The 25,835-nt window shown below is 45.2% G+C and overlaps 1 protein-coding gene across 17 annotated transcripts in view; it reads right to left on the reverse strand.

The window, feature by feature from the left end:
• The window catches only part of ryr1b (ryanodine receptor 1b (skeletal)), a 104,861-nt gene that overhangs the window by 2,461 nt on the left and 76,565 nt on the right, over positions 1-25,835 (reverse strand). For 7 of the 17 annotated variants that reach the window (XM_035384732.1, XM_035384725.1, XM_035384729.1 and 4 more), the window contains 22 exons: positions 25,564-25,581; positions 20,963-21,043; positions 20,047-20,135; positions 19,305-19,433; positions 18,839-18,943; positions 16,267-16,296; positions 15,310-15,339; positions 14,381-14,462; positions 12,688-14,000; positions 12,224-12,300; positions 11,587-11,767; positions 10,821-10,907; positions 10,199-10,453; positions 8,774-8,904; positions 8,317-8,359; positions 7,986-8,119; positions 7,724-7,784; positions 6,715-6,861; positions 5,200-5,334; positions 1,508-1,664; positions 657-721; positions 417-517 (listed from right to left, as the gene is read on the reverse strand). In XM_035384732.1, the coding sequence (XP_035240623.1) occupies positions 417-517; positions 657-721; positions 1,508-1,664; positions 5,200-5,334; positions 6,715-6,861; positions 7,724-7,784; positions 7,986-8,119; positions 8,317-8,359; positions 8,774-8,904; positions 10,199-10,453; positions 10,821-10,907; positions 11,587-11,767; positions 12,224-12,300; positions 12,688-14,000; positions 14,381-14,462; positions 15,310-15,339; positions 16,267-16,296; positions 18,839-18,943; positions 19,305-19,433; positions 20,047-20,135; positions 20,963-21,043; positions 25,564-25,581 (3,451 nt within the window). The remainder of the gene's footprint in view (positions 1-416; positions 518-656; positions 722-1,507; positions 1,665-5,199; positions 5,335-6,714; positions 6,862-7,723; positions 7,785-7,985; positions 8,120-8,316; positions 8,360-8,773; positions 8,905-10,198; positions 10,454-10,820; positions 10,908-11,586; positions 11,768-12,223; positions 12,301-12,687; positions 14,001-14,380; positions 14,463-15,309; positions 15,340-16,266; positions 16,297-18,838; positions 18,944-19,304; positions 19,434-20,046; positions 20,136-20,962; positions 21,044-25,563; positions 25,582-25,835) is intronic. The other 10 variants (XM_035384739.1, XM_035384741.1, XM_035384738.1 and 7 more) reach the window with 5 other exon arrangements.

A 25,835-nucleotide genomic window follows, 5' to 3' on the forward strand; every position in this document is an offset into this window, starting at 1 on the left:
CTAGCGAGGTCAGGCTAAGACTGTTTAATGGAAGTAGCTCTGTTGTAAGTTGTAAATGATGACCCATACCAGCACAGTAAGAATTTCTTTTTTCTATACAAAGAGCTGTCAATGTGTAGAATGGCCAGCCAGCTCACTTAGAGGTACAGATCCTCAGGCTCGACACAGTGCTGATTTTCTCTGCTCTATAAATGATGAGCCTGGATGGGCTGAATTGTCTGATATTATTAAATATTGTGTTTTTTTTGCTGCAGATTAGATTAGTGCTAAAAGGTGCAGGGCAGATGTTATATTTAATGTGTAGGCCACATAGCCAACAAGACCGGGTATGGGCCATTCCCTGGCTGTTCTGGGGTTTGCTCTGTGGGGGGTGCACTGGGGCCTGCTGCAGGGTCGCTGGAGTCCGGGGAACTCACATGTAGTTGGCCAAGTTGTGCTCTTCCAGGGTGTGTGTCTCAAAGCCATGTGGCGTCGTGTCGAAGTAGTCGCTCCCGATCCCGCAGATGAAGCACTTAGTCTGGAGAAAGGGGCGATGGGTAAAATGAAAATGGGCATGCCCAAGCCAAATATTAATATACCATTAAAAATAAAGGTACAGCTGGGTTTTTAGCCTGTGAAATGATAGAGAATAACGGAAGAAAATACGATCGCTGCACCTCCATATCCTCTCTGACTTGCTCCTGTTGGTCTCTCAGCTCTCCAAAGGCATCAATAATCAGACCTGCATGTGAAACACATCCCACATCGAACCTGAGCAGAGTGACACATGCCAATCACACAGCACATGATCCACAGACAGCAGAGTGACAGGTGCCAATCACACAGCACATGATCCACAGACAGCAGAGTGACAGGTGCCAATTACACAGCACATGATCCACAGACAGCAGAGTGACAGGTGTCAATCACACAGTACACAAGCCCACAGACAACAGTGACAGTTGTCAATGACTGAGCACACATGAGACCACAGACAGCTGAGTGACAGGTGTCAATCACACAGCACATATGAGCCCAGATAGCAGAGTGACAGGTGTCAATCCAGGGTTTTTCCTGGCTCAGAATAGGGCTTAATTGGCCTATGCTGATGGATTAACACATTGTAAGGGGTCATTCTACAGGACTAATGGTATGTCACGGCAATATGTTTTGAAATGCATCTTCATTTTTATCACTCAAAATGTAGGTAACAATATTAATCTTAATGAATTCACAAAAATTCCACCATAACTTTATTATTTTTACACATTCACGTGGCTGTTACATTCTTTTCGTCACTGGTGTTACTTGTACCCTAATCTGTGCTGTGTGCACATCCTGTGTCCTTAGACTGTCTCCTTTAATTGACCCACAATTAAAATTACAATCTCCCGCTTCTTACGTTACAGTTTTAGTTTTGAGTTTTAGTGCACTGTGGCACTAGAGTGTGAAATGTACACAAGTCCTTCTTGAATCGGGACACTACAGGCAGGCAGTGTGCAAGGTGTGTGAGGGGCGTTGGGCTCACCCTGAATGATGGCCAGCAGGATGACGATGACGAAGAAGAAGAAAGTGATGTCAAAGACCACGCGGTACAGCTCGTACTCATCTCCTGCAGGGTCTTCAATCTCATCTCCAATACCCCCACCAGCTCGCACACCCACATACATGTGGAACAGATAGCACTAAGAGAGAGGTAAAGAGAGAAAAGTCGATAAATAGCACACTCATACATGCGCTGTATATATGTTCATGTGGAACAGATAACACACACACATAAACAGGATGCAGCACACACAAACGTGTTCTCTTTCCAGGAGCAATAAGGAAAACGAACCTCTCTGAGCAGCATTATAGCCACCTATGTACTGTCCTGTGAGTCTCCCAGCTATAGCCGATGGGTGCAAATTTCAGTGGATAACATTATTTAAAGCAAGATATTTTCTTGATGTGCAATCTTGCGAGCCACCGCTCACCCTGCTTAGTTTTAGTGCTAAAATTCAGTTCGATGTTACATGTATCAGACATTTTTTTTTACAGAGGTCCTTCCACATACAAATAATGCTGCAGAGCAGTCAATGAAAATATGGCAGATTTTGCCCGTCAAACAGCAGCTGCGATGTCTTCAGAATCCTTTAGATATGAGTGTTCTGCAGCAGTTCGTTATGAAGGATCATCCTGACACTATTGCTTATTGGGCTTATTCAGTTCAGTAAGGTGTATTGCCAATTAAGACACTGTACAGTTTTAAAAAAGGCGGGAAAATGGCAAGTTGAAGTTGCCGCAGTCTATAATTACTCTTCACTTCACCCCAAAAGTACGAATTTCATTCTACAGAAGAACTGGTTATGAACCTCTCATTCAAATAAAGACTCCTCCTTCACCAATTCTTTGCCTATTGCTCAAACAATTTACAGGCCTCCTGGTCCATACTTTATTAACAAATTTAATTAATTTCTTTCTTACTTAGGTTATGGCAAATTTCTGGTGTCAGGTGACTAACCTTCACTTTGAAAATGCAAATGACTCTTACATCTGCATTTGTGACTTTTGGACTCAGATGGTTTTATACAAAACATTATTGGCTTCACACACCGTAACTTTATATCTGGTCTTAACTTTTGGCATCGACATTGGTGGTGTTGAAATTCACCATCACAATCCTATTCTTTCTGACCACCTCCAAATTAAAATACAAGTACAATGAACCCACCCTGTAAGAATCACTCTAGGTAGTGCATATTGCTTTTACATTTACAAAGTTTGTTGATATGCTGCCAGAATACTGACTGAGATGCTTCAACTAGCTCCAGGTCAACACATGAATTGGCAGACAGATTGGCTACTGTTCTCCATAAACACTTGATGCGGCTGCTCCAATAAAAATAAAAATGTTCTTGAGAAGAGGCTTGCCCCTTGGCATGCTGACAAAAATCAGTCTCTTAAAAAAAGTCTGACAACTGCAACAAAAATGGCACTCCACTAAATAGCAAGTATTTGATTTGGCCTGGAAAGGAAGCCTAGGTGCCTCTAAGCATGCTCTTACCTACACTAGGTCATCTTACTTTTCCAACCTTATAAAACAACAGAAGAATAATCCTCAAGTCATTTTATTATTGGTTATTTCTTTTACAGTGTGCCCTACTGAAACAATTCTAAATATGATCAATTTGCCCGGCTGCATTCCCAAATGCCTTCAGGTGGCATCAATAAAGCCCAACTTAACTGGAACCAACAGAACTGTCTACTAAAGACCCGCTTCTATCAAAGATCCTGGGGAAATGTGCATCTCAGCAGTTTCTTCTTTTCTACCGGCTGATAATGTGTTTGGTAGGTTTGAGTCTGGGTTTAGGAAGCATCATAGTACCGAGACAGCCCTTACTAAAGGAACAAACTATGTGTTCTCCCCATAATGTGCTTTTATTTCCATACTAGTCCAAACAACTGTAAAGTATCGAACTACTGCCCTGAAACAAGATCGCCAACACAGGATAGAAAAATGGGCTTTATTCAGATTAACAAAGATTTTTTTCTTTTTACTTTTGTAGTTCTACACTGACAAAAGTAAAAAAGAAAATGCTGTTTGGATTTGAGATTTCCCGTGTGGGTGGCACTCCAACTCTTTCAGAACCCGTGGCATGCTTGATTAGCAAATATCTTTTCCCCCCACTCCTCCATATGTCAGTAAAATGTAGCCTGACATATGTTTAAATATGAAAATTAAAATATTCTGAACGTGTTTCTAAACAAATGCATGTACAGTACAAAGTAAGCAGAGCACAGCTAACACCTCAAGCAGTGTTTAATTTGACTGGTGTTCATTTCAGTGGATAGTGTGTTATATTCAGCAAGTTATTTTTTATGTGTCTGTGCCTCAACCCTGCTCAGTCTCAAAATTATGCTCAATGCTGTTAGATTTATCTATAGACAATTACAATACAGAACAACTCATGCAAATAAGACATAAGACATAAGATAAGGTTTTGCCTGTCAAATAGCAGCCAACCACAGAATCCTTCAGGTCTGCATGACCAGATTGTCATCAATGATCTTCCGGACCCAAATGCTTATGTGCTTATTCAGCTCAGAATGCTTTACTACCACACAAGGCTGCAGACAGTTTTTAAAGTAACATTTTGGTGCATGGAAATAACAGTGTCATTACCATGACATAACTGTCATGAAGCATCACGTCCAATCATAATAATGACATACCTTTACCTTTGTTATGATGCAATTTGTAGTTTGTGTGACACCCGCCCCTCACCCTGAGGTCACGGACTGCTCCGGCCCCGCCCCTCACCCTGAGGTCACTGACCCCTCCGGCCCCACCCCTCACCCTGAGGTCATGGACTGCTCCGGCCCCGCCCCTCACCCCGAGGTCACTGACCCCTCCGGCCCCACCCCTCACCCTGAGGTCACTGACTGCTCCGGCCCCACCCCTCACCCTGAGGTCATGGACTGCTCCGGCCCCGCCCCTCACCCCGAGGTCACTGACCCCTCCGGCCCCACCCCTCACCCTGAGGTCACTGAGTGCTCCGGCCCCGCCCCTCACCCTGAGGTCACTGACTGCTCCGGCCCCACCCCTCACCCTGAGGTCATGGACCCCTCTGGCCCCACCCCTCACCCTGAGGTCACTGACCCCTCCGGCCCCACCCCTCACCCTGAGGTCACTGACCCCTCCGGCCCCACCCCTCACCCTGAGGTCTCTGACCCCTCCGGCCCCACCCCTCACCCTGAGGTCACTGACCCCTCCGGCCCCACCCCTCACCCTGAGGTCACTGACCCCTCCGGCCCCACCCCTCACCCTGAGGTCACTGACCCCTCTGGCCCCACCCCTCACCCTGAGGTCACTGACCCCTCCGGCCCCACCCCTCACCCTGAGGTCACTGACCCCTCCGGCCCCACCCCTCACCCTGAGGTCACTGACCCCTCCGGCCCCACCCCTCACCCTGAGGTCACTGACCCCTCCGGCCCCGCCCCTCACCCTGAGGTCACTGACTGCTCCGGCCCCACCCCTCACCCTGAGGTCATGGACCCCTCTGGCCGTGTTTCATGCGCACACTTCGACGCAGTATGGAGCTCCACATACATCACTCTGCCCCTCTAAACTGCACACCATACTTCCCTTCATTTGGACTTCTACTTTTCCTGCTAGTTTGTTAGTGAGCTGTTACTTGCTCAAAGTCAAGTCTTTCTCCCTCTCTCTCACTCACTCACCGTCATCATGTCATCACACTTCATGTCCGGCTCGTCCTCGTCCTCGCTCATGTTGTAGAACTTGCGGAAGAAGTTGAAGGCCACTACAGTGTAGAGATACACCACCACAGCCAGTAGTCCCACCGTCATCATCAGCTGGGAGTGAGAGGAAGGATGTTAATAAGAGCACAACCTCATGACTTCCATGAGTTATCAGAGAGGGCGCAGCCTATCAGAGAGATCCACGAGAGAGTTCAGCCGAAAAGAGAGCCATCAGGGAGAGCTCTGCCTATCAGAGTGTGCCATCAGAGAGAGACCCGCCTATCAAAGAGAGCCATGAGAGAAAGCTCAGCCTATCAGGGAGAGCACAGCCAATCAGAAAAAGCTTGGGGGCATGCTAACGGCATACCATTTTTATTTAGTATATATATATAATACAGTTACCCATCATCTGAGCATTTGGCAACATATTCCAAACTGCCCAGAGTCCTTTATCAGCATCCTATTTAATGAAGCTGTCGTTTATAACATTAATATTCTAGATTGGTAGCTACAGTTCTTTGTGAAAGCGTTTAGCTGAAACAGGATACGTGATGGTAGCCTCACACAAGAACCATTTGAAGGTGGCATCAAAGGCTGCCATATTTGAGGAACTGGGTTTGTGAAAAATGACTTACTTTAATACCCATAGTTCAGCACTCGTTTAATTGGACTTACTCAGAAGACTGACATAGTCTAAGAGCTATGAACGACGTTATTCAAAAAGCTATTTTTTGTCCTGTAAGCAATGTTACTCCATTAAAATTGAACAGTTTCACCCCATTATGTGAGTCTATAAAATATTATAATAATAATAATAATAATAATAATAATAATAATAATAATAATTTTCTTGTTTAACTGATGTGGTCTTCTTCAATATTATTTTCTAACATTCAAATCACATGTGATTAGAATGTGATGGATTGATCATTTTGAAGATGACGCAGTACTACCCACCTTAATATTTTCTTGGTCATGTAACTGATGTGGCCTTTTTCAATATCATTTTCAGAAAAAGAGAGTGGTGGAAAATACTGAGGTGGGCATTATTGCATCAGGGGAGGTGAACCACCTCCTATAAAGCGCAAGGGAACATCTGAGCTCCAGCCCTGACCTACAGAACTGCGGGTGGATAAAGGACAGACCTGGTCAGACTCAGACACGCTTCTGAAACAGAAACACTGACTCGTTTAAACCGTCTTTCAGATCTCAAAGCACTGCTGCAGATCCCTGAGAGTTTTCAGCAAAAAACACTGCGCAAATCCAAAGTGCACAATCTCTGGTCAGTAACTTGTCAGTAATCTGCAGGTCTGTTAGCATTTCTGAAAGAATAAAGTATTCTATTAGCTTCTTCTATTGCTTACACCACTGCGAGGTGTTACTCTCTCGGTTTTCTCGCTGTCCAAATAAAGCAAGAAAAACATTCAAGAGGAGGGGTAAAAAGGTAAAAATAAAGAAAAGTAGCGTCAGTGGCACAGGAGCCCCATGCAGCACCTGTTTGCCATTGTGGGTGACCGAGGACAGGATGGTGCGCAGGGTCTTCACTCCCATGGCGATGTCCAGCAGGTGACTGGCGAAGAAAAAGTTGTTGTAGTGGCCGAGCAGTGACATCACCAGGTACCAACACAGGTAGAGGAAGGTCTGAAAGAAAAGGTAACATAAATCTCCTGATTACTGATTAACATTCAATAGAAATTTCTGAAAAATAATCTGACCTCCACAATGTACGAGACCCATAAAACTGTCATTTTTACTACTGTATCTGCAGTGTATATAGCCCCAAGGTTAGAAAAGGCCCATCTGATCTTCAGCTGCCTAGGCTACCCGATGTAGCAATGATCACGCCAGAGAGTGATTCATAACCAAATCAGTACACCATTCGAATGGATGGGGGTGGGGCCAGGTTGTCAGAATAACTCATTCAAAGGGACACTACTGCTGTCCAATGAATGCAACAGATATACAAACAGCCAGGATAATGGCAGGATGTTGAGAATGTCATAATTAAGGGTGGGTATCATTAAGGTCTTATTGGTTTAATCTCGCCCAATGCACGCTGGGATAGGTTCCAGCATCCCCGGCGACCCTGCTCAGGATAAGCGGGTATAGATAATGGATGGATGGTTTAATACCACTAACATAATGGTTTAACATGATTTTTTTTTTTCAGGAATTAAATCACACATTTGACATCACACAATTTTAATTTCACAGACAGGAAGGAGTCCTGTTTGAGAAGTAGAGTGAAATGATAGAGAAGACTAAAGAAAGGGAGGAGCACTGAGATGATGACAGAAAAAAGAAAATTTGGTCCATACCATAAGGAACCTTTTCTCTTAAATTAGTCCTGCCCCCCATACCCACCCCATAAATGGCTGTTGCCGCTTCACTTATAGACAGAGCATCAAGCTTCCTGTTGATTCCACAGGAAACACTGTTAACGGTGCACGCCACAGTACACACGTCTGTACACACACCAGGGAAACGCATCATCCTCACTCACATTGTCCGTGAAAACCACCCCAAACTTCCAGATCTGGTACTTGACGTCAATGGAGGTGATCCTGGGGAGAAGAGAACAGGAAACAGGAAGTGCGCTTCAGGGTTAATTCAGTTTCACCACTCGGTAAAAACCCTTGCTGTGTGCCAGTGTGTGTCTGACATGCCATTGAATGTGCATGTATATATGCATGAGTGCATGTGTATCCGTGTGCGCGAATGTACACAAATGTGTGTGTGCGCGTGTAAGAGCATGTGTTTAGTACCAGGTGAATGCGGAACTGTCGGCCTCTGGTTTCTTCTCCTGTTGCTGAGCACTGACGTCCAGAGAGGCCAGGTCCATTCCCAAGAGCTCAGCGATCCTCTCTCTGCCGTAGATATCACCGTACTTCTCCAGCACCTGCACACACGTGCGCATACACAGAGCAATAAACTCCCCCACTTACCACTCATTTCACTCATACATGCACACACACACACACACACACACCCACTCTCACTGATTTCACACATCCCCACCCTGGTTTCACACATCCTCACTTTTCACTGAATTCACACAGTCCCACCAAATTAGGCTCTGCTCTTAATGCCACTCACCTTTCTCTTCACAAACTTGTCCCAGTAGTTGGTCGGGAAAGAGCTGTGGAATGAAATGAAATGAAATGTAATGAAAAAGCACATTTTTAAAAAGTACAGGTAGCCAATTCAGCCACACTAGATGGAGTTGAAAACCATTGGCATGACTGTCCATTTGGGAAGACCTAAGGCATTTAAAATGGTGTTTAATATTTAGGAAATAAATTAATTGTACTCATCTACATGCTTGACTTAAGTTAAGTTTGTTCAGCGATTAATGTAAAATGTGTTCAACAAATTTGCTTACTGCATTGACATAGCCTCCAAGGGACTATTGATGTTGATGATTGATACTATCTGACAAGTACACAATCTGAATCACTTTTCTGAAGACCAGGTAGGAAGTAATATTTCCTGCCTTGGTGTCTGTGACGCAGTGGTTTAACATTGAAGATGTTAAGATTGTGTTCAGTCTTACGGTGTGTTGAGCACCAGTCTGTCCCACTGGCCCTTGATGTCGTCATCCTCAGGCTGCTCGGTGACGTACACACCGTCAAACTCCAGCTTGCGAGCCAGTTCCTTCTCTCTCTTAAAGATAACCAGGGGAACCTGAGGAGGAACGAAGTGCCACGTGCTTAAACACAAAAATGTTAAAGCGCAGCTGGCGGTTCCCTGAACGTTTCCATGGCATGTTGTGTTATGAATCAAGAACACGACCATACAAAAGAACTTTCTTGAACATAACACATAATCGCATAACGAGGAGAACAGACCATTCTGCCCATTTAGGCTCATTATTTTTACTACAATCTAAAAGAGTATCCAGCACTGAATCAAGCCTGGACTTCAACACAAGTCCGTCTTTGCTTCTACGACTCCACCTAGCAAACTGTTTCACTATACAGACCCACACACACACACACACACACACACACACACACACACACACACACACACACACTCACACACACACACTCACACACACACACTCACACACACACACAGACCCACACACACACACACACACACACACTCACACACTCACACACACACACTCACACACACACACACACACACACACACACTCACACAGACCCACACACACACACACACACACACACACACACTCACACAGACCCACACACACACACACACACACTCACACAGACCCACACACACACACACACACACACACACACACACACACACACTCACACACACTCACACACACACACTCACACACACACACACACACACACACACACACACACACACTCACACAGACCCACACACACACACACTCACACAGACCCACACACACACACACACACACTCACACAGACCCACACACACACACACACACACACACACACTCACACAGACCCACACACACACACACGCATACATACACACACTCACAGCCACACACACACACACTCACACACACACTCACAGCCACACACACACACTCACACACACACTCACAGACCCACACACACACACACACACACACACTCACACACACACACACACACACACACACACACACACACTCACAGACACACACACACACACCCACACACCCACACACACACACAGACCCACACACACACACACTCACACACACACACACACACACACACAGACCCACAGACCCACCCACACACACACACACACACACTCACAGACACACACACACACACACACTCACAGACCCACATACACACACACACACACATTATTGTATTGAGTAATCTGCGGGAATTTGACTGGTGTGTATAAAGGATGAAGTATTTCAGATATGCCATCTGATCATGGTCTGTTGGGTAGCGAGCCTGCATGCAGTGGCTCTCCAGCAGACAGCGCCCCGTTGCGGCAGCCTGTGTTCATGCCGGAAGCAGACCTTGAGGCAGTTGTATCCGATGATGCAGAGGAAGGAGATGACGGAGTGCAGAATGGCGAGGCAGAACAGCGCTGGCTGCATGTATCCAGTACTCTCCTCCAGGAAGAAGTACACCAGGCTTTCCTCATCCTCCTCATCTCCTCCATCCTCCACTCCAGAACCTTCCGCCTCGCCCCCGGAACCCTCGAACATCCCGGAGCCTTCGAACATCGCTGAGCCCTCAAGCTCCTCCTCACCTCTGGGAGTCTCTGACACCTGTGCATGGGGGGGGGGGGGGGGGGGGGTAGACCAGTGAGAGAAACTAACAGAGAGGGGCAGATATGGACACTATGACTGTATGACTACTCGGGTATAATAATCATATAATTAAATACATATTTAAAATACCATGGATACTGGGCAAAAACATCCAAAATGTACAATCAATATAAAAGAAGAATTATCCTAAATATTGGGGAATTAGTTCAAATAGATTTTTTATGTTCTAATGATGTTTTTGGTTGCATTTGACCAACCCAAGTCTGATCACGATACAGTATGTAAACCCAATTTCTCCACAGTGATGGAGAGAAACAGGAACACACAGTACGATGAAGCAGGGAGAGCAGAGCATTCTGGGAACCTTGTAGAAGAGCAGGATGAAGTTGAGAGCGAAGGCGATGAAGAGAGCCAGGAAGCGTAGGTTGTAGAAGTTACGGGAGAGGTAGTTCTGCGAAGGAGAAAAACATAGCATAAGACACTCCGCACACACCACTGACATAGATTATCCTACAACACTTATCCTTACACAGATAATTATCAGGGCCAACTTTTGTCTGCCGGAATGTAATAGATTTTAATGTCATGCACGTGCTTTCATTTTCCAAGCTGAAAGCTGCATAAATACTGTTGGTATTTGTCAAATGTGATCAGTTAATTTTTTCACCAACTTCTCACAGACACACAATTGAGTACATCCAAAAACGCGAATCATTTCTGAGTAGCAAATATTTATTATTGACTTCACAGCAGTTTAAATTACACCATCGTTTCGATTTGCTGTGAGACTTCTTTTGGTGGCGTGAGAATGGGAGATAGACGCTGAAAGCCTGAGAGCTGATTTACATGCAGTCAAACTAAACAGCCAGGGATTCAGGACCCCTTAACCCTTAACCCCTTAACCCTGGTTTCACTGCTCTTAAATAAAGCCTTGTATATCCTTGTGGCAACACACAGCAGGGACACGGACTAAGGCAATTTTTGAAGGGCACAAGTGTAGTGAAGAAATATTCATGGTATACACATAATGTACATAAAAATGTATAAGTGGCCCTTGATGCAGGTCCCTGTGTGAGACTGATGAAATGAGACTGAGAATTCAGGATGAGGTAGGAAGTCACTGCGCTCACCATGAACTTGATCCTCTGGACCTCCAGCTCGTTCCAGAGCTCAAAGGCGTCCTCTCCTGCAGTCTTCTTTTCTTTCTGGGTCTTTGTCTTCACCTTCTCTTTCTCCTCCTCCACCTCCACCTCTTTCGGCTCCTCCTCTTTTTCCTCTGGCTCCTTTTCAGCCTTCTCTCCATTCTCAGTGCTGAAAGCCAAAGAGCCAGTGATGTGCCATACATACACGACCTGCTGTTCCTGAAAACTCTGCTCCCTCACACCAACGGTACAGGAAATAGAGGTGGCAGGGCTTCTGATTGGCTGAAGTGACGAGGCTCCTGACTGGCCGAGGTCTAGCCTTTACATCGTTCGCTTGAGCCATTAGCTGACTAGGTACACCAACTGCACAGGAAACAGAGGTGGCAGAGCTTCCGATTGGTGGATGTGACAAGGCTCCTGATTGGGTGAGTTCTCTAGCCTGTCCATCGCTTTCTTGAGCCATTAGCTCACTACAGCCAGGGGTCTGCAACAGTGGGACTAAACTCATCTATCCATGGTGACCTCGCTCAGGCACAGAGTACATTAGTTGGCACGTACACATCAATCTCATCAGTGTTTTTTGGGTTGGAAGGTACTGAGGGAGAGAGGACAGAGCAGAACTCACTCAGCTTTCTCTGGTTCTGGCGCTGGTTCCTCTGCAGGTGCCTCTGGTTCAGCTTCCTCTTCCTCTGAGCCAGTCAGCTAAAACACCATAGAAACAACAGGAGAGAGAATAACTGTGAGAAGGGCTAAAACACCATAGAAACAACAGGAGAGAGAATAACTGTGAGAAGGGCTAAAACACCATAGATACAACAGGAGAGAATAACTGAGATAAAAGCTAAAACACCATATAAACAACAGGAGAGAATAACTGAAAGAGAGAAACAAAATAAAAACAGCAGGTGAGAATAACTCAACAACCACAGCTCTGGGTTTATACGGAGTTTGCTTCAAAACCATCAATGTGCAGCTACATGGCAAAACTATTCACAGAACATGTTATGTGACACACACACACAAAAAAAAAAAAGTTAGCTAAGGAAAATAAAAGGAGAGAGCTGAAATCCCTGGAAAACAGAATCTCACCAGCTTTCTCTTGGCTAATGGGGTGCCCTCAGGGGTGGGGGGTTCGACCGTGGTGGGCTCGCCGATGTCTCCGAGCCCCCCAGGGGTGTCAAAGCCTGGCAGCCGGCCTCCTTCCTTCTCCTTGCTGTCCTCCTCCTCTTCCTCACCTGCGCCCACATCCATGGCGTCTGCTGCTCCACCGGCCTCCTGCTCCACCCTGGCCCCTGGTTCGGGGGGCAGGTCCCCGTGCACCTCGTCCTGCGTTGGGTCGGGCATGCTGGCCAGGATCTCGGTCACGGTCATCTTCTTGGCGCCCTCCACCAGGCCACCACCGAACAGCGTGCTCCAGATGAGGAGGAAGAAGCCCTTGCACACGCTGTAGATGAAGTGCAGCATGCCCATCAGGATGGTCCAGAAGAAGGTGACCAGGCCCACCACCATCTCCCGGATGGTCATCTTCCTCACGCGCCGGTACTGGCGCCGCAGGTTGCGGAAAGTGAACATGTGCATGAACTCCACCACGCTGTTCAGGAAGTCGGCAAAGGCAGAGCTGGACTCGGGCGGGCCGTCCTCTCCGTTGGCCTCGTCGCCTTCCCCTCCCTCTGCCCCTCCGTTTCCCTCCCCTCCTCCTCCTTCCTCCTCATCCTCGTCCTCCTTCTCCTCCTCCTCCACCTCGGAGATCTGCGAGGCGATGTTCATCTCAAAGATGGTGTCCTCGCAGAAGTTGACGAAGAGCTCCATCTTCTCCGACTCGCCGCCCTCGTTCACCACGTCGAAGATGAACTGCCGCTTGGACTCGCGCACCTGAGGCATCTCCCACTGCGTGCGGTTGGCTTCGCTGATCTCGAAGTAGATGCGCTCGATCCTCCTGCTGGCGCCCATGATCTCGATGCGGCCCAGGAACGGGCGGAAGTAGTTCAGCACGCTCTCGGCCTGCTCCAGGAAGTTCTGCAGCCGCGTGTCGTGGGGCACATGCTCCGACAGGTTGGTGAGCAGCACGGCGATGTTGAAGCCGATGTCCTTGGCCGGCTCCTGGAAGCGGTCGGCAAACTCTTCAAAGTTGATCATCTCGTTCTCATCCGCCTCGGAGCAGGAGAGAAGGAACTGGATCTCGGACGTAGAGTACTGCTTCTGGCTGTCCATGGCCTTCTGGAAGTCCTTCTTGGAGATGAGCCCGCGCGGGTCGGTCACGTAGTCCATGAAGGCGTCAGAGGCCACAATGTCCTTCAGTTTGAGGAACATGTCGAAGAACTTAAGTATCATCTCCACGTTGCTGGACGACTCCACCAGCATGTCCACCATCTGACGGGCAATGGTGCCATTCACAACATTACCTGACCCACGTAGATGAAGAAAAAAAAAATTAGTAAGCAGACAGAACACGCTCCTTTTCAAGACCCTAACCCTCTCTGGAGGCCACAAGTATTTGGCTTTCCTGCTGAACATTCTCTCCGGCCACCAACTGTCCGGGTGAACATTCAGCACTTACAACATCCCGGAATTGCTCTGCCTCCGGTTGAGACGCTCAAGGTCAGTGTTATCTGATTAAATCAGGACATCATATTTTCAGAACATAAATGTGTTGAGCAGAGGCAGAGGGACCAGGGCATGTTGTGCACAATACAAAACCAATACCAGTATTTGCATACTGAACATGAGGGGGAAAAGGGGAGAATATTCAGAGAGAGGCACAGAGAGAGGTCTGATCTCTTACCCTCTAGCAGAGACAGCAACATGACCACCATGTCCTTCTGAAGGTCCAGAAGCTCCTTCAGTAGGCCTATCTGACTGGAATCCTGACACACAAGCAGGGTACAAACAGGCACACAAAACAACATAAAAACATGTTACCACAGCAGCCAGTCTTTACTGCAATGCCTTGCACAGAAATCTACACTCCCATGTCATTCATAAGGCCAGTAGCTCTTTTCTGTCTCTCAAAGGTAGTGAAGAATCATTTGAGTAGCAAATGGACATTTTGCATCTGGAATCAGATTTGATGTTTTTAGACCTTTTAAGGTATCAGATAAAAATGTACACAAATTGGTTGATATTTGTTGATGGCATCTATAGTAACCATGATCAGGATATGCATCAAAGAGAATTCAACACACAGATTAGAAAGTAAAAAGCAAAGACACAGACCATTTGTTCAACAGATTAATGCAGATAAAGTTGTTGAAATATTATAATTTGGTATTTTAAAGGACAAATCTGGACTGGAACAAAGAGTCTGTTCCTGCCTTAGCCATGAACAGCGTGAAGGCATGGGGAAAAAAAACTCTCCCATCCTCAAGACTTCCCAAGGAAAATATAGCCTGCAAAGATTAACGTCACTCAGCTAGACGTGTCTGTCATCATGACATCCCAAACTCAGACAGAAATTTACAAGAGGTTTGCACAATGATCACCTCCAGCCCTAGTTGGTAACAGCTCATATTTAGGAGCCTGTGGTTTATGGTAAACCCTGGAATGGCTCATCCACTGGAACTGTGGGAGTCACCGCATGAGTGTGTGTGTGTGTTTGCGTGTGTGTGTGCGTTTGTGTATGCCTGTGTGTGTGTGCGCGAGATAGGGAGCCTTAGGGAGCGGTCACGTCAGGAACAAGCAGGAGAGGACGGAGCCGGCTCATTGGTCCCTTACCTCCGAGTTTGTTCTACTCCAGAAATGATCCTGGGTTTGCATTTGAATGAGAGATACGCATTGCGAGCATTAGAGACCACAGCAGTGGCTGCAGCCAGAAACACACAGGCGGGGGAGAGGAGAGGCACACACACACCCAAACGTACACACACAGACAATCACACACACACACACACACACACACACACACACACGCCTGGTACACATCATTTTATGGGCAAAACAGTGGCTCGCTTCCTCAGCTCTGCAACCAATCAGATGGCTCACCAAGGCAGCGACAGCACACCATTGGCGCTCATGGCACAGGGCTGTGGAAGCGACGCCCTAGAACAGGCAAGCAACAGCTGCCAATACAAGCACAGCGACACGCCTGCAGCCCTGGCCACGCCCAGCTGTCACAACGCAGCAACGCAGAATGAAGGCAGTCCACCTCCAAAACCATTTAAAGAGCTTTCAGGAGACTGTGGATGTGCGTTCAGTCTGACCTGTGCCTGTTCGTGGGGAGATGAGCAAATCGAATGGAAAATGTAAAAAAATGTACACTCCAGTGCAGCAGCTGAAGAATGCTTATTCTGCAGTCACCTTTTCCTGGTTCCTGAAACCTGTCCAAATTAATCTTTCTTGCATCCCACAATGCAACTGTGATCACCTCATCCATGTGCTCAACTCCATTTCATGTCATTTTCTGAAAATCCATTGTGGTGTAATAGCAATGTAAATAATTTCTTAGAATGACTTATTTCGTGGTGATCCATCTTGAGAACAAAAAATGTTATCTATGTTAAAGAAAGCAAATGCAAGGAAAAGCAGTCACACTCCAGAAGACTGTGCAGGAAGCGAGCCTAAAGAGAATGGAGTGTCAGAAAGAGAGGATGAGGAAGAGAAAGAGGAAGAATGCATAGGGGCAGCAAAAGACTACGCGTGAGATGGCACATAAAGAGGTACACGGGGTCTTACTCCATTTCGAGGTCCTTCTCGAGGATGCATCTGGCAGGGTCACACACCAAAATAAAAATGTTATCCACCAACAACATTTTTAAATCATTTTTGTATTTTCAACAATCTCTCCCTCTTTCCCCGAGTTTACACGCAAGCTGAATGAATAATGCTTCTTTTGAACTGTGTTCTCAAGGTTATTGGACGGCTCTGTTTTGAGCTGCTGAGCATAAGAATGTATTGGGGCATGGCCCCTTTCTAGTCTGACAGTTCAAACACTGGTTAAAGGACAAAGGTAGAGAGAGTGAAAAGCATTTTAATTACATTGTAATTGCACGTACAGTGGACAGTTTAACAGAAATTAGTTCTCTTTTCTAATACACAGCAGCTCCATAGTAAAACCATCACCTGAGGCTTTAATTATGGGATGTCTATGCAAATGGGACACACATTTAGACCCTGATACTGACAAAGAAAAACTGTTCCACACTTCAGTAAATTTGATGGAGTGGAAATAACTGTGAGCTGGCTGTCAGCTAACAGTAAAGTTAAGACCATGACCACCTGACTGTGACTACGCCCTACTCAACTAACAGTACAGTCAATACTATGACAACATGACTCACTGTTCCTTATTCAGCTTACAGTATTGTTAAGATCATGACCACATGACTGTAACTGCTCCTTACTCACATAACAGTACAGTGAAGACCATGACCACAGGACTGTGACTGCTCCTTACTCAATTAACAGCACAGTTAAGACCATGGTTCACTGTTCCTTATTTAGCTTACAGCACAGTTAAAACCATGACCACATGACTGTGACTGCTCCTTACTCAGCATACAGTAGTTAAGACCATGACCACATGACTGTGACTGCTCCTCACTCAGTGTACAGTAAGCTAAGACAATGACCACATGACTCACTGTTCCTTATTCAGCTTACAATATATTTAAGATCATGACCACATACATGAGACTGCTGAGACTGCTCCTTACTCAACTAACAGTACAGTTAAGCAAGATCACATGATTGTAACTGCTCCTTACTCAGCATAGAGTTAAGACAATAACCACATGACTGTAACTGCTCTTTACTCAACTAACAGTACAGCCAAGACCATAACCACATGACTGCGACTGCTCCTTACTCAACAGCACAACTAAGACCATGACCAGATGACAGTGAAGTTTTTCTAATGAATTCACAAATTCAATCAGCCAAATTCCATTCTTATATCAAATGGGAGAGATGGTCTTTCGAAAGAAATACAAAAATGCATATTTTGTTTAAAAATAAGGGAAGTGATGTGTACCATTTGAGTGTAAACACAAAATCTCAGACAGAAAGCTGTATAGGAACATTAGAGAAAGCAGAGAGGGGCTACAGAGACAGGTGGATACAGAAAGGTAACAATATGAAATGGGTGACCAAATAAAGCCAAACGCGGGCCCTTGGCTCCAGCGGGCAATGAGCAACTGGCAATTGCCTTGCCCAGGGTAGGGAAGGGTTCAATCTGTTTAGTTTCCGCATTTCATCACTCTGGTGACCCTCGCTAGTCAATCAGGTGCCCGGGGACTGCATGCCAAAGCCACATACAAGACGTTTTCCAACTCAACTCTATGTGAGCTTGGCTATAGGCTGTGGTGTGTAAAGAAGCAGCTGGTGACACCTTGTGTTTTCAGAGAAGAACCATGGATGACTGCACACTCCCGAATCGGCAGTGGAGATCATGCATGCAGTTGCCGGTTGTTAACTGGTCATTCCAAATTGAGCTAAGAATTGGACATGTGCAGCCCCACGTGAGGAAAATTATTATAAAAAATAATAATAATAAATACATTTTAAGAAAATCACACAAACTCAGGTTCAGGTTATATTACAAACCACAAAGGTAAATTTGAAGGTAAAAGGTTTAGTTTTTGGCAGGCTGCCCCTTTCCTCAGATAGTTTTATCCATCTTATTAAAATATTTAATAATTTCCCAATTTAACCAAATAGTTAAAAGAATCAATCAATCTATAATTAAATGGTGAATTGTTAATTGACCAATTAAGACCCCCTCCAACTGTATGAAATCCTAGTAAGATTATATTGTAGTGAATGCTATTTCCAACTTTAAAGAAGCAGACTGTAAGAGAGAGAAACCACTCAGAAGGATAGAATGGCCAAGCCACTTTACACCCTAATCATATCAACTGATGTGAAAAACAGTTCACACAGACAAAATGCCATCACAATGACTTTAACACAAGTCAGCGTAATGACTGAAATATACAACTGATGCAATTCATCACTTTCTGAAACGGAAACATAAGCAACGCAACTTGAACGAAAGACAAAGCAACTGAAAAGGGACATACTTTATATGAACATTGTCAAAAATGAATGATTTGACCATTGTTTCTCTTGCAGAAAGTTGGGAGGAGAGAGAGTGTAGAACCCGCTGCACGGTCAGGTGTGTGGTTAATGCGCAGTATAGCCAAGCTGAACTGTGAATGAACCCGCTCAGCGTGTGCGCAGGCGTGCGCGGGCGTGTGTGTGTGCGGAGAACGGAGCAAGGCGAGCAGCGCGGGTCTGGGGCTCGTACCTGCGCCAGCTTCATCATCATGTGAGCGAAGACGTGGAGGAAGCCCACGACCGCGTCCCACAGCCTGCTGTGGGCCAGGGACTGCTGGTTACCTGTACACGGACCCTGAGAGAGAGAGGGGGAGAGAGAGAGACAGAGAGGTAGGAGGAGTGAGGGGGGGGGGGGGGGGGAGGAAGAGTGAAGGGAGGGAGAGAGAGAGAGAGAGAGACAGAGAGGTAGGAGGAGTGAGGGGGGGGAGAGAGAGAGAGACAGAGAGGTAGGAGGAGTGGAAAGGGGGGGAGAGAGGAAGAGTGAAGGGAGGGAGAGAGAGAGAGAGAGAGAGAGAGAAGGGGGGAAAAGGGGCAGGGAGTATAAAACGACATATTATACCCAATACTATAAATATAGTTACTTTGACACTTCTTTACTCTGTGTCTGTATTAACAGACTCAGCAGTGACACACGCACTACAGAGTATCTGCTTCACCTGGATGTACTCTGTCAGGCTGTTGAAGATCTGCTTGGCCACCGTCATAGCTTTAGAGAAGTTCCTCTTGCCCGGCTCATCGATGATGTCCTTCCCAGAATAGTACCAGTAGAAGTCACTGATGGACTCCTGTGCATAGAGGGAGGTCAAGATTACTGGTCAGGATCATACTATAATTGTACAGTACTATGAGCCTGACCATCACCCTACAGTACTATGAGTCTGACCATAACCTTACGGTACTATGAGCCTGACCATCACCTTACAGTACTATGAGCCTGACCATCACAGTACTATGAGCCTGACCCTAGCCTTAAAGTACTATGAGCCTGACCATCACCTTACAGTACTGTGAGCCTGACCCTAGCCTTAAAGTACTATGAGCCTGACCATCACCCTACAGTACTATGAGCCTGACCCTAGCCTTACTGGACAATGAGGCTGGCGCACTGATGTGAGGTAAGTCATATTTAAGGCTGTACTTTGTTAATAAGCCAGCGGTCAGGTACTACTTTTATTGAACTGTAATCTTGTACTAGTGGGGCTCAATCAGGCAATTCAAGCTAACTCAACTGCTGACCTGTAACATAATGCTAAAACTAGTGAGAACCAATCAGTCTGCAGGAAAACCAATCTCACAAAATATAACTTCCCTTTCCAAAAATGTACAGAGATTGAGGATCTGGGGAGGTGGAGGAGGAGGGACAGGCTGTGTGTGATAGGCAGCGGCAGGTGGACCTACCTGTAGCCGCAGCAGGTAGTCCACAGTACAGATGATTATGTTGATGGTGGTGGTGCTGCCCGTCTGAGTGCGCAGATAGTTCTGGAAATCTGCAGAGAGCAGACAGAGAGATCTATTAGTGCTCCAGAACAGAATACACAGACAGATCCACTCTAATACTCCAAAACGTGAACACCCAGAGATCCACTCTAACACTCCAGAACAGAACACACAGACAGATCCACTCTAATCGTCCAGAACAGAACACACAGAGATCCACTCTAACACTCCAGAACAGAACACACAGAGATCCACTGTAACACTCCAGAACAGAACACACAGAGATCCACTCTAACACTCCAGAACAGGACACACAGAGATCCACTGTAACACTCCAGAACAGAACACATAGAGATCCACTGTAACACTCCAGAACAGGACACACAGAGATCCACTGTAACACTCCAGAACAGAACACAGAGAGATCCACAGTAACACTCCAGAACAGGACACACAGAGATCCACTGTAACACTCCAGAACAGAACACATAGAGATCCACTGTAACACTCCAGAACAGAACACACAGAGATCCACTGTAACACTCCAGAACAGAACACACAGAGATCCACTGTAACACTCCAGAACAGAACACATAGAGATCCACTGTAACACTCCAGAACAGAACACACAGAGATCCACTGTAACACTCCAGAACAGAACACATAGAGATCCACTGTAACACTCCAGAACAGAACACACAGAGATCCAATGTACAGTAACACTGCAGAACAGAACACACAGAGATCCACTGTAACCCTCCAGAACAGAACACACAGGGATCCAATGTGTAAGACTCCAGAACAGAACACACAGATCTGTAAGTTAATTTGAACAGATCATGCAGGGTATTATTCTCAGAGTTGATTTGACACTCACCGTTGTTGTGACCCTCACAGAGCAACTGCAGGAAGCGGAAGAGGTCACAGGTGAACTCATCGTCGGCCATGACCTTCTCATCTAAGTGGGGAGACAGCAGGAGAGCATGTGAGGGGGGGGGAGGACAGGGAGAGAGAGAGAGACAGAGCAAGAGAGAAATAGTGAGAAACAGAAAGAGAGAAACTGTTCATAATGTGACGAAGGGAAAGAGAGACAGGGAACAAACACAAAATGTTTTTAAAATATAATATTAAGGAGAATTATGGGAACTGCAGGCGTTTTAGCCAAGGAAGGGCCCAGATGCTCAGAGCCCCAGTGAGCATGAAGTGGAACATACATGTGAACGTGCACCTGCACACACGTGTGCGTGTTGGTGTAAATAAATTAGCTTCCCTCTCCCCCCTTGTTATTATGTTAGTAGAAATGGAAAAGAATTCTCTAGAACATGTCTGTCTGTCTGTAAGCAGACTGGCAAACAGTGGAGTACAGTAGGATGGTGGGGAGCTTTGGTTTTACTCCGAGGGCCCCCTCCCCCACCTCTCACATTGTGGTCTGGCTGGCAGTCACACAAAAAACAAGTTTGCACAGAGCGACACACAAGCTACCACACAAGAGCACAGTTAAGCAGCAAAAACGACAGTGCAACAGAGATAGCCACTCAAACGTACAGACTCGCACGAAAACGTAACAGACAAATTCACATTTACACAGAGACACACACACACACACACACAAACTACAGACACAGCGGCCTATACTACACTGAATGACTCACAGTAACAGAAACATAAAGGACAGATACACAGATACAATTACAGTTAAAAAGGAGGGCCACCTCCTCCCCCGACAACACACACACAAACGCAAACACACACACACACAACAGCACACATGGGCACACAGTCATGCAGGACAGATCTACTGCACTCCACAAACTCCAGAAAGTCAGGAAGACGGGGGGCGGGGTACAGGAAGTTTGGTTTAAGCCAGAAAAAAGCAGGAACAGGGCACATTTTTGGACATGTGTGTGAGGCCTGGGACAGCAGGGTGGAGAGAGGGGGGGGGTTTGGGGTTTGGGATTTGGGGAGTAGGGAGGGGGAAATAAGTTTGTCATAATCCCAGAATTAGATCTCTTCAAGCTTGCCGATTACTCTACCCTTGATCAGACAGAAAATGTATACATGGAATAGAAGTTCTACATCAATTAATCCAGGCATGTGCTCTCAAAGTAGACAGGGTGCAATTGGACTATTCCAAGTCTGTGACCGACTGATCTGCGCACACTGGATCTATTACACTGACTTATATGTGGCTACTGAGTGGACAGCTTTGGCTTAAAGAATGCATCATCTCATCATCACACATAAAACCAGCAGTGCTTCTTGTAAATGGCACTTCCTTTTTCATTACACATTACAAATTGAAGCAGTGCTTTTTTTAAGCGGGGGGGGGGGATTAAATCTTGGGCTGGCATGGGCGCAGATTTTTGATTTAGCCCAGCACTACGACACCTGATTCTACTTTAGAAGGTCTTGACTGAAGACCTTCATTAAATAGTTGCCCATGTGCTGGGCTAAAACAAAAACTTGCACCCACATCGGCCCTTTTTGGATAAGACTGGACACCCCTGTTTTCAAGTAACCCCGCCCCCCATTGCAGTTAATCATTCCTATTGAAAAAGACCTGAAGATTACAAATTGGATTTAGAAACAAAAATAAAACAAATCAATTTTAATGTATGCCGACACCGGTGCACTGCCGACTACAACTGTCTTCATAGATTAATCTTAACTTCAGTGTCAGTGAATCAGGTTGCAAAGTTTTGAACCGATCCAATGTTTCAGATCCAGACTATTGATAAATTGGACAGAGCACAGTGTACAAAGTGTACACATTTGACAAGTTGTGGCAGAAGGTTTGATTCAGACGGAGAAAAGGCTCATATTCTAGTGAGCAGGAAGTGAACATCAGGAAGTGCAGCTGCATGGAGATGCTGATTTTCTGTGCAATCATTTTCTGATGACAGTGACATTCTCTGGTGTGCCAGGCGTCCGTTGGTCAGTCAATCTCACAGCCTGAAAACCCGAAGGCACCTCAGTGCACCTGCCTGTATAAAATCTACCTGTCAACACAATCAATGTGGCAGATCACCTACAGTACAATTAAGGTTAGTGGCAGGGTTGCTTCAAGGAGAAGTAGCTGTGGATAACACAGTATCATTGTGCCATAATATTACATCTTCAGTTTGTTAGAAGCAGCTTAGAGTTGCTCAAGTCAGAGGCAGCAAATAGGGTTAGCTTTACATATTTAACATTGCTATATGCATGACATATTTCCAGTCATATCCAGCAATTACGTAAAATTACAGTTGCCATCACACTGTCATAACATATAGTTATTTTGTTAAACCTTTTCAAAATAACTGCTGCATACAATATGACAGTGCTGTGACATTTCACAAGCTGCTATATGCTGTTATGGCTGGTTATGACAGGTTATGTCATGTTTATCACAATTTTGTATATGATTTAATGCTTATAGTTCAAGTTAAGTGTTCACCACTTTTCCTGTTTGTCCTTTACACAAGTTTACCTGTAAAGAACATATAAAGTTAACGTTTTGAAACGCATTGATTAATAATGCAGTATTTCGGTAACAAAATTTTCAAAATGTTGTAATGCAGCATAGCATTTAAAACCAATAAATGCAACGACAGTGAAAATATATACCTATCATAACACTGCATTCCAAACAAAGTCTGAGATTAATCCACAAATCTATGAAATAATTGGCATGAGTTACATATTAGATTAGCATGTTAAACATAACAATGCCAGAATAAAATTAATCACACCTACTCAGGAGCTAGAGCTCGATATACGAACCACGACTATACAAGACTGCAGTGTGAGTATTTAAATACAGCCACGCATGTGGTAAGGTCGTAGATGAAAACCTCACCATGAATCAATAAGAGCTGTGCTTTCTAAATCGTGTTAATAAAAGGACACAAGGAGCTGTTCTCTTCAGATAATACATATGAGATCAATTTCATGACTGGACCAAGCATGTGCACTGCTTAGTTCTAAGATGAATTTAGCCCCCATTGGGATATTTTAAATCTCAGTAAAATCATATGGGACTACGGGAAAGCTATTTGTTTATCAGTTAAAAATGCACATGTTCTTTGAAAGTGTACCACTGGGAGATGATGTAAAAGCCAAAGCTAAAATACTTTTACTCTTTGACGCATATCATTTTTCTATTGACTAATTATTGAAGGCCAGATTCAATGAAAGCACAATGCACTTTGTCCTTGCATATTTTCACTCTACAACAACATTTGATGGACAGCATTTGAGCCAAACCCATAATAAAAACTAGCTTAAGAACCAAAGAAAACATAATACTTTCTTATATTTACTATACAGATTTTTAGGACAAAGCACTGCTTGTGGTGAGACTGAACATGCCCCTGAAACATATCTCACCTAAAGACACAGGAAGTCCTTTCCAGCCCAGGGTATATAAAGGGGCCGTTCTCCCTGATACAACGGACCTCAATGGGTCAAAGCACCAAAATTTTTCATTAAAAAAAGTCAACATCTCTCTCCAAATATAATGTTACTCACGAACATCCAGAGCTTAAAATAAATAAAAAAATGTTCTGAAGCAACCCAGTATTCCGGGGTGCAGTGTCAACATTGTTTTATCAGTTTTAACAACATGGACACCGCGCACCAGAATACTGGTTTGCTCTGGTTGAGAAACACAAGGTGTAATAGAGAACAGCTCATAGTGCCCTTTACCCTGATTAGCAGTGTGCTGAATCAAGATGTCTGTGCCACATAGAGTGTACTGACCCTTTTCCTCAACACCATCGTTGCTCTGATACAAATGGCTCATAAAAATCCAAATCATTGCTTCCTTTTTCAACAAAAAAAAGCATGACTGATTTATCGGACACCGGATTATTCAGAAGAAACATCCCAATCACACCAATTGGCCCATTTGGGCAGAAAGAACTTTAGGGAATTTCCGATCAAGGCTGCAGTTCATTTCAGGCTCGTCCAAAAGGATGTTACTGACTGCGGTCAGACTTCTACAGGCCGCTAACCAGGAAAGCAAGGAGACTGTTTTCCTGTGACCGTCTCTTTCTTTCCCTTTGATCAATCATCTGGGTTTTGGAGTTACAGTAGATCTGTTATCAGACACTCAAGGGGCATGAAAACAAAACAACTTTTCAATCACTTTGATTATTTTTTACTTTTTTGTTTTTGGCTGTAAGTAATCTGTAAAATGGAGGAAGTTCTTGGAAATAAAACAAGAACTGCCAAAATACACATAAGAGTTTTAAGATAGTGGTTTGAGGTAACATATCAAGTCAAGTCATTTAAGACAGTGATGGCTAGCAAAGACCAGTACTAGTAAGTACAAGACTCCACTAAGTGACCGAAAAGTGTTTCTTCCATATATATCTCCTTGAGTGTGAAATGAAATGCAGGTTGAACTCCACGCATGAAAAAAGATAGAGAAGGACTAATAGAAAGGGACAGAGACAGGTAATGAAGAAGAAGAGAGAAAGAGATATCTTTATTTACCACGTTCTAGCTTCATGTCTGAGAACCGTGAAGGGAGGATGACGGTAAAGGAGGTGAAGGAATAAGGGGTGGGGGGATGGGATGGGATGATATTGGTGGAGGGGGAGAGAGAGAGAGTGGGCAGTGAGTTAAAAACATAAGCAGTCCAGGCTTTGGCAGGGAGGGGTGAGATTAACAATCATTCACCAGCAGTTCTACTCTGCAATTACTAATCTCCCTGATGTGTTTATTGACATTTTACAGACGTATTAATGAAGGCCCATACATATCCA

Source organism: Anguilla anguilla, chromosome 12 (genome assembly GCF_013347855.1).
Source record: "Anguilla anguilla isolate fAngAng1 chromosome 12, fAngAng1.pri, whole genome shotgun sequence".
Lineage (NCBI taxonomy): Eukaryota > Metazoa > Chordata > Actinopteri > Anguilliformes > Anguillidae > Anguilla > Anguilla anguilla.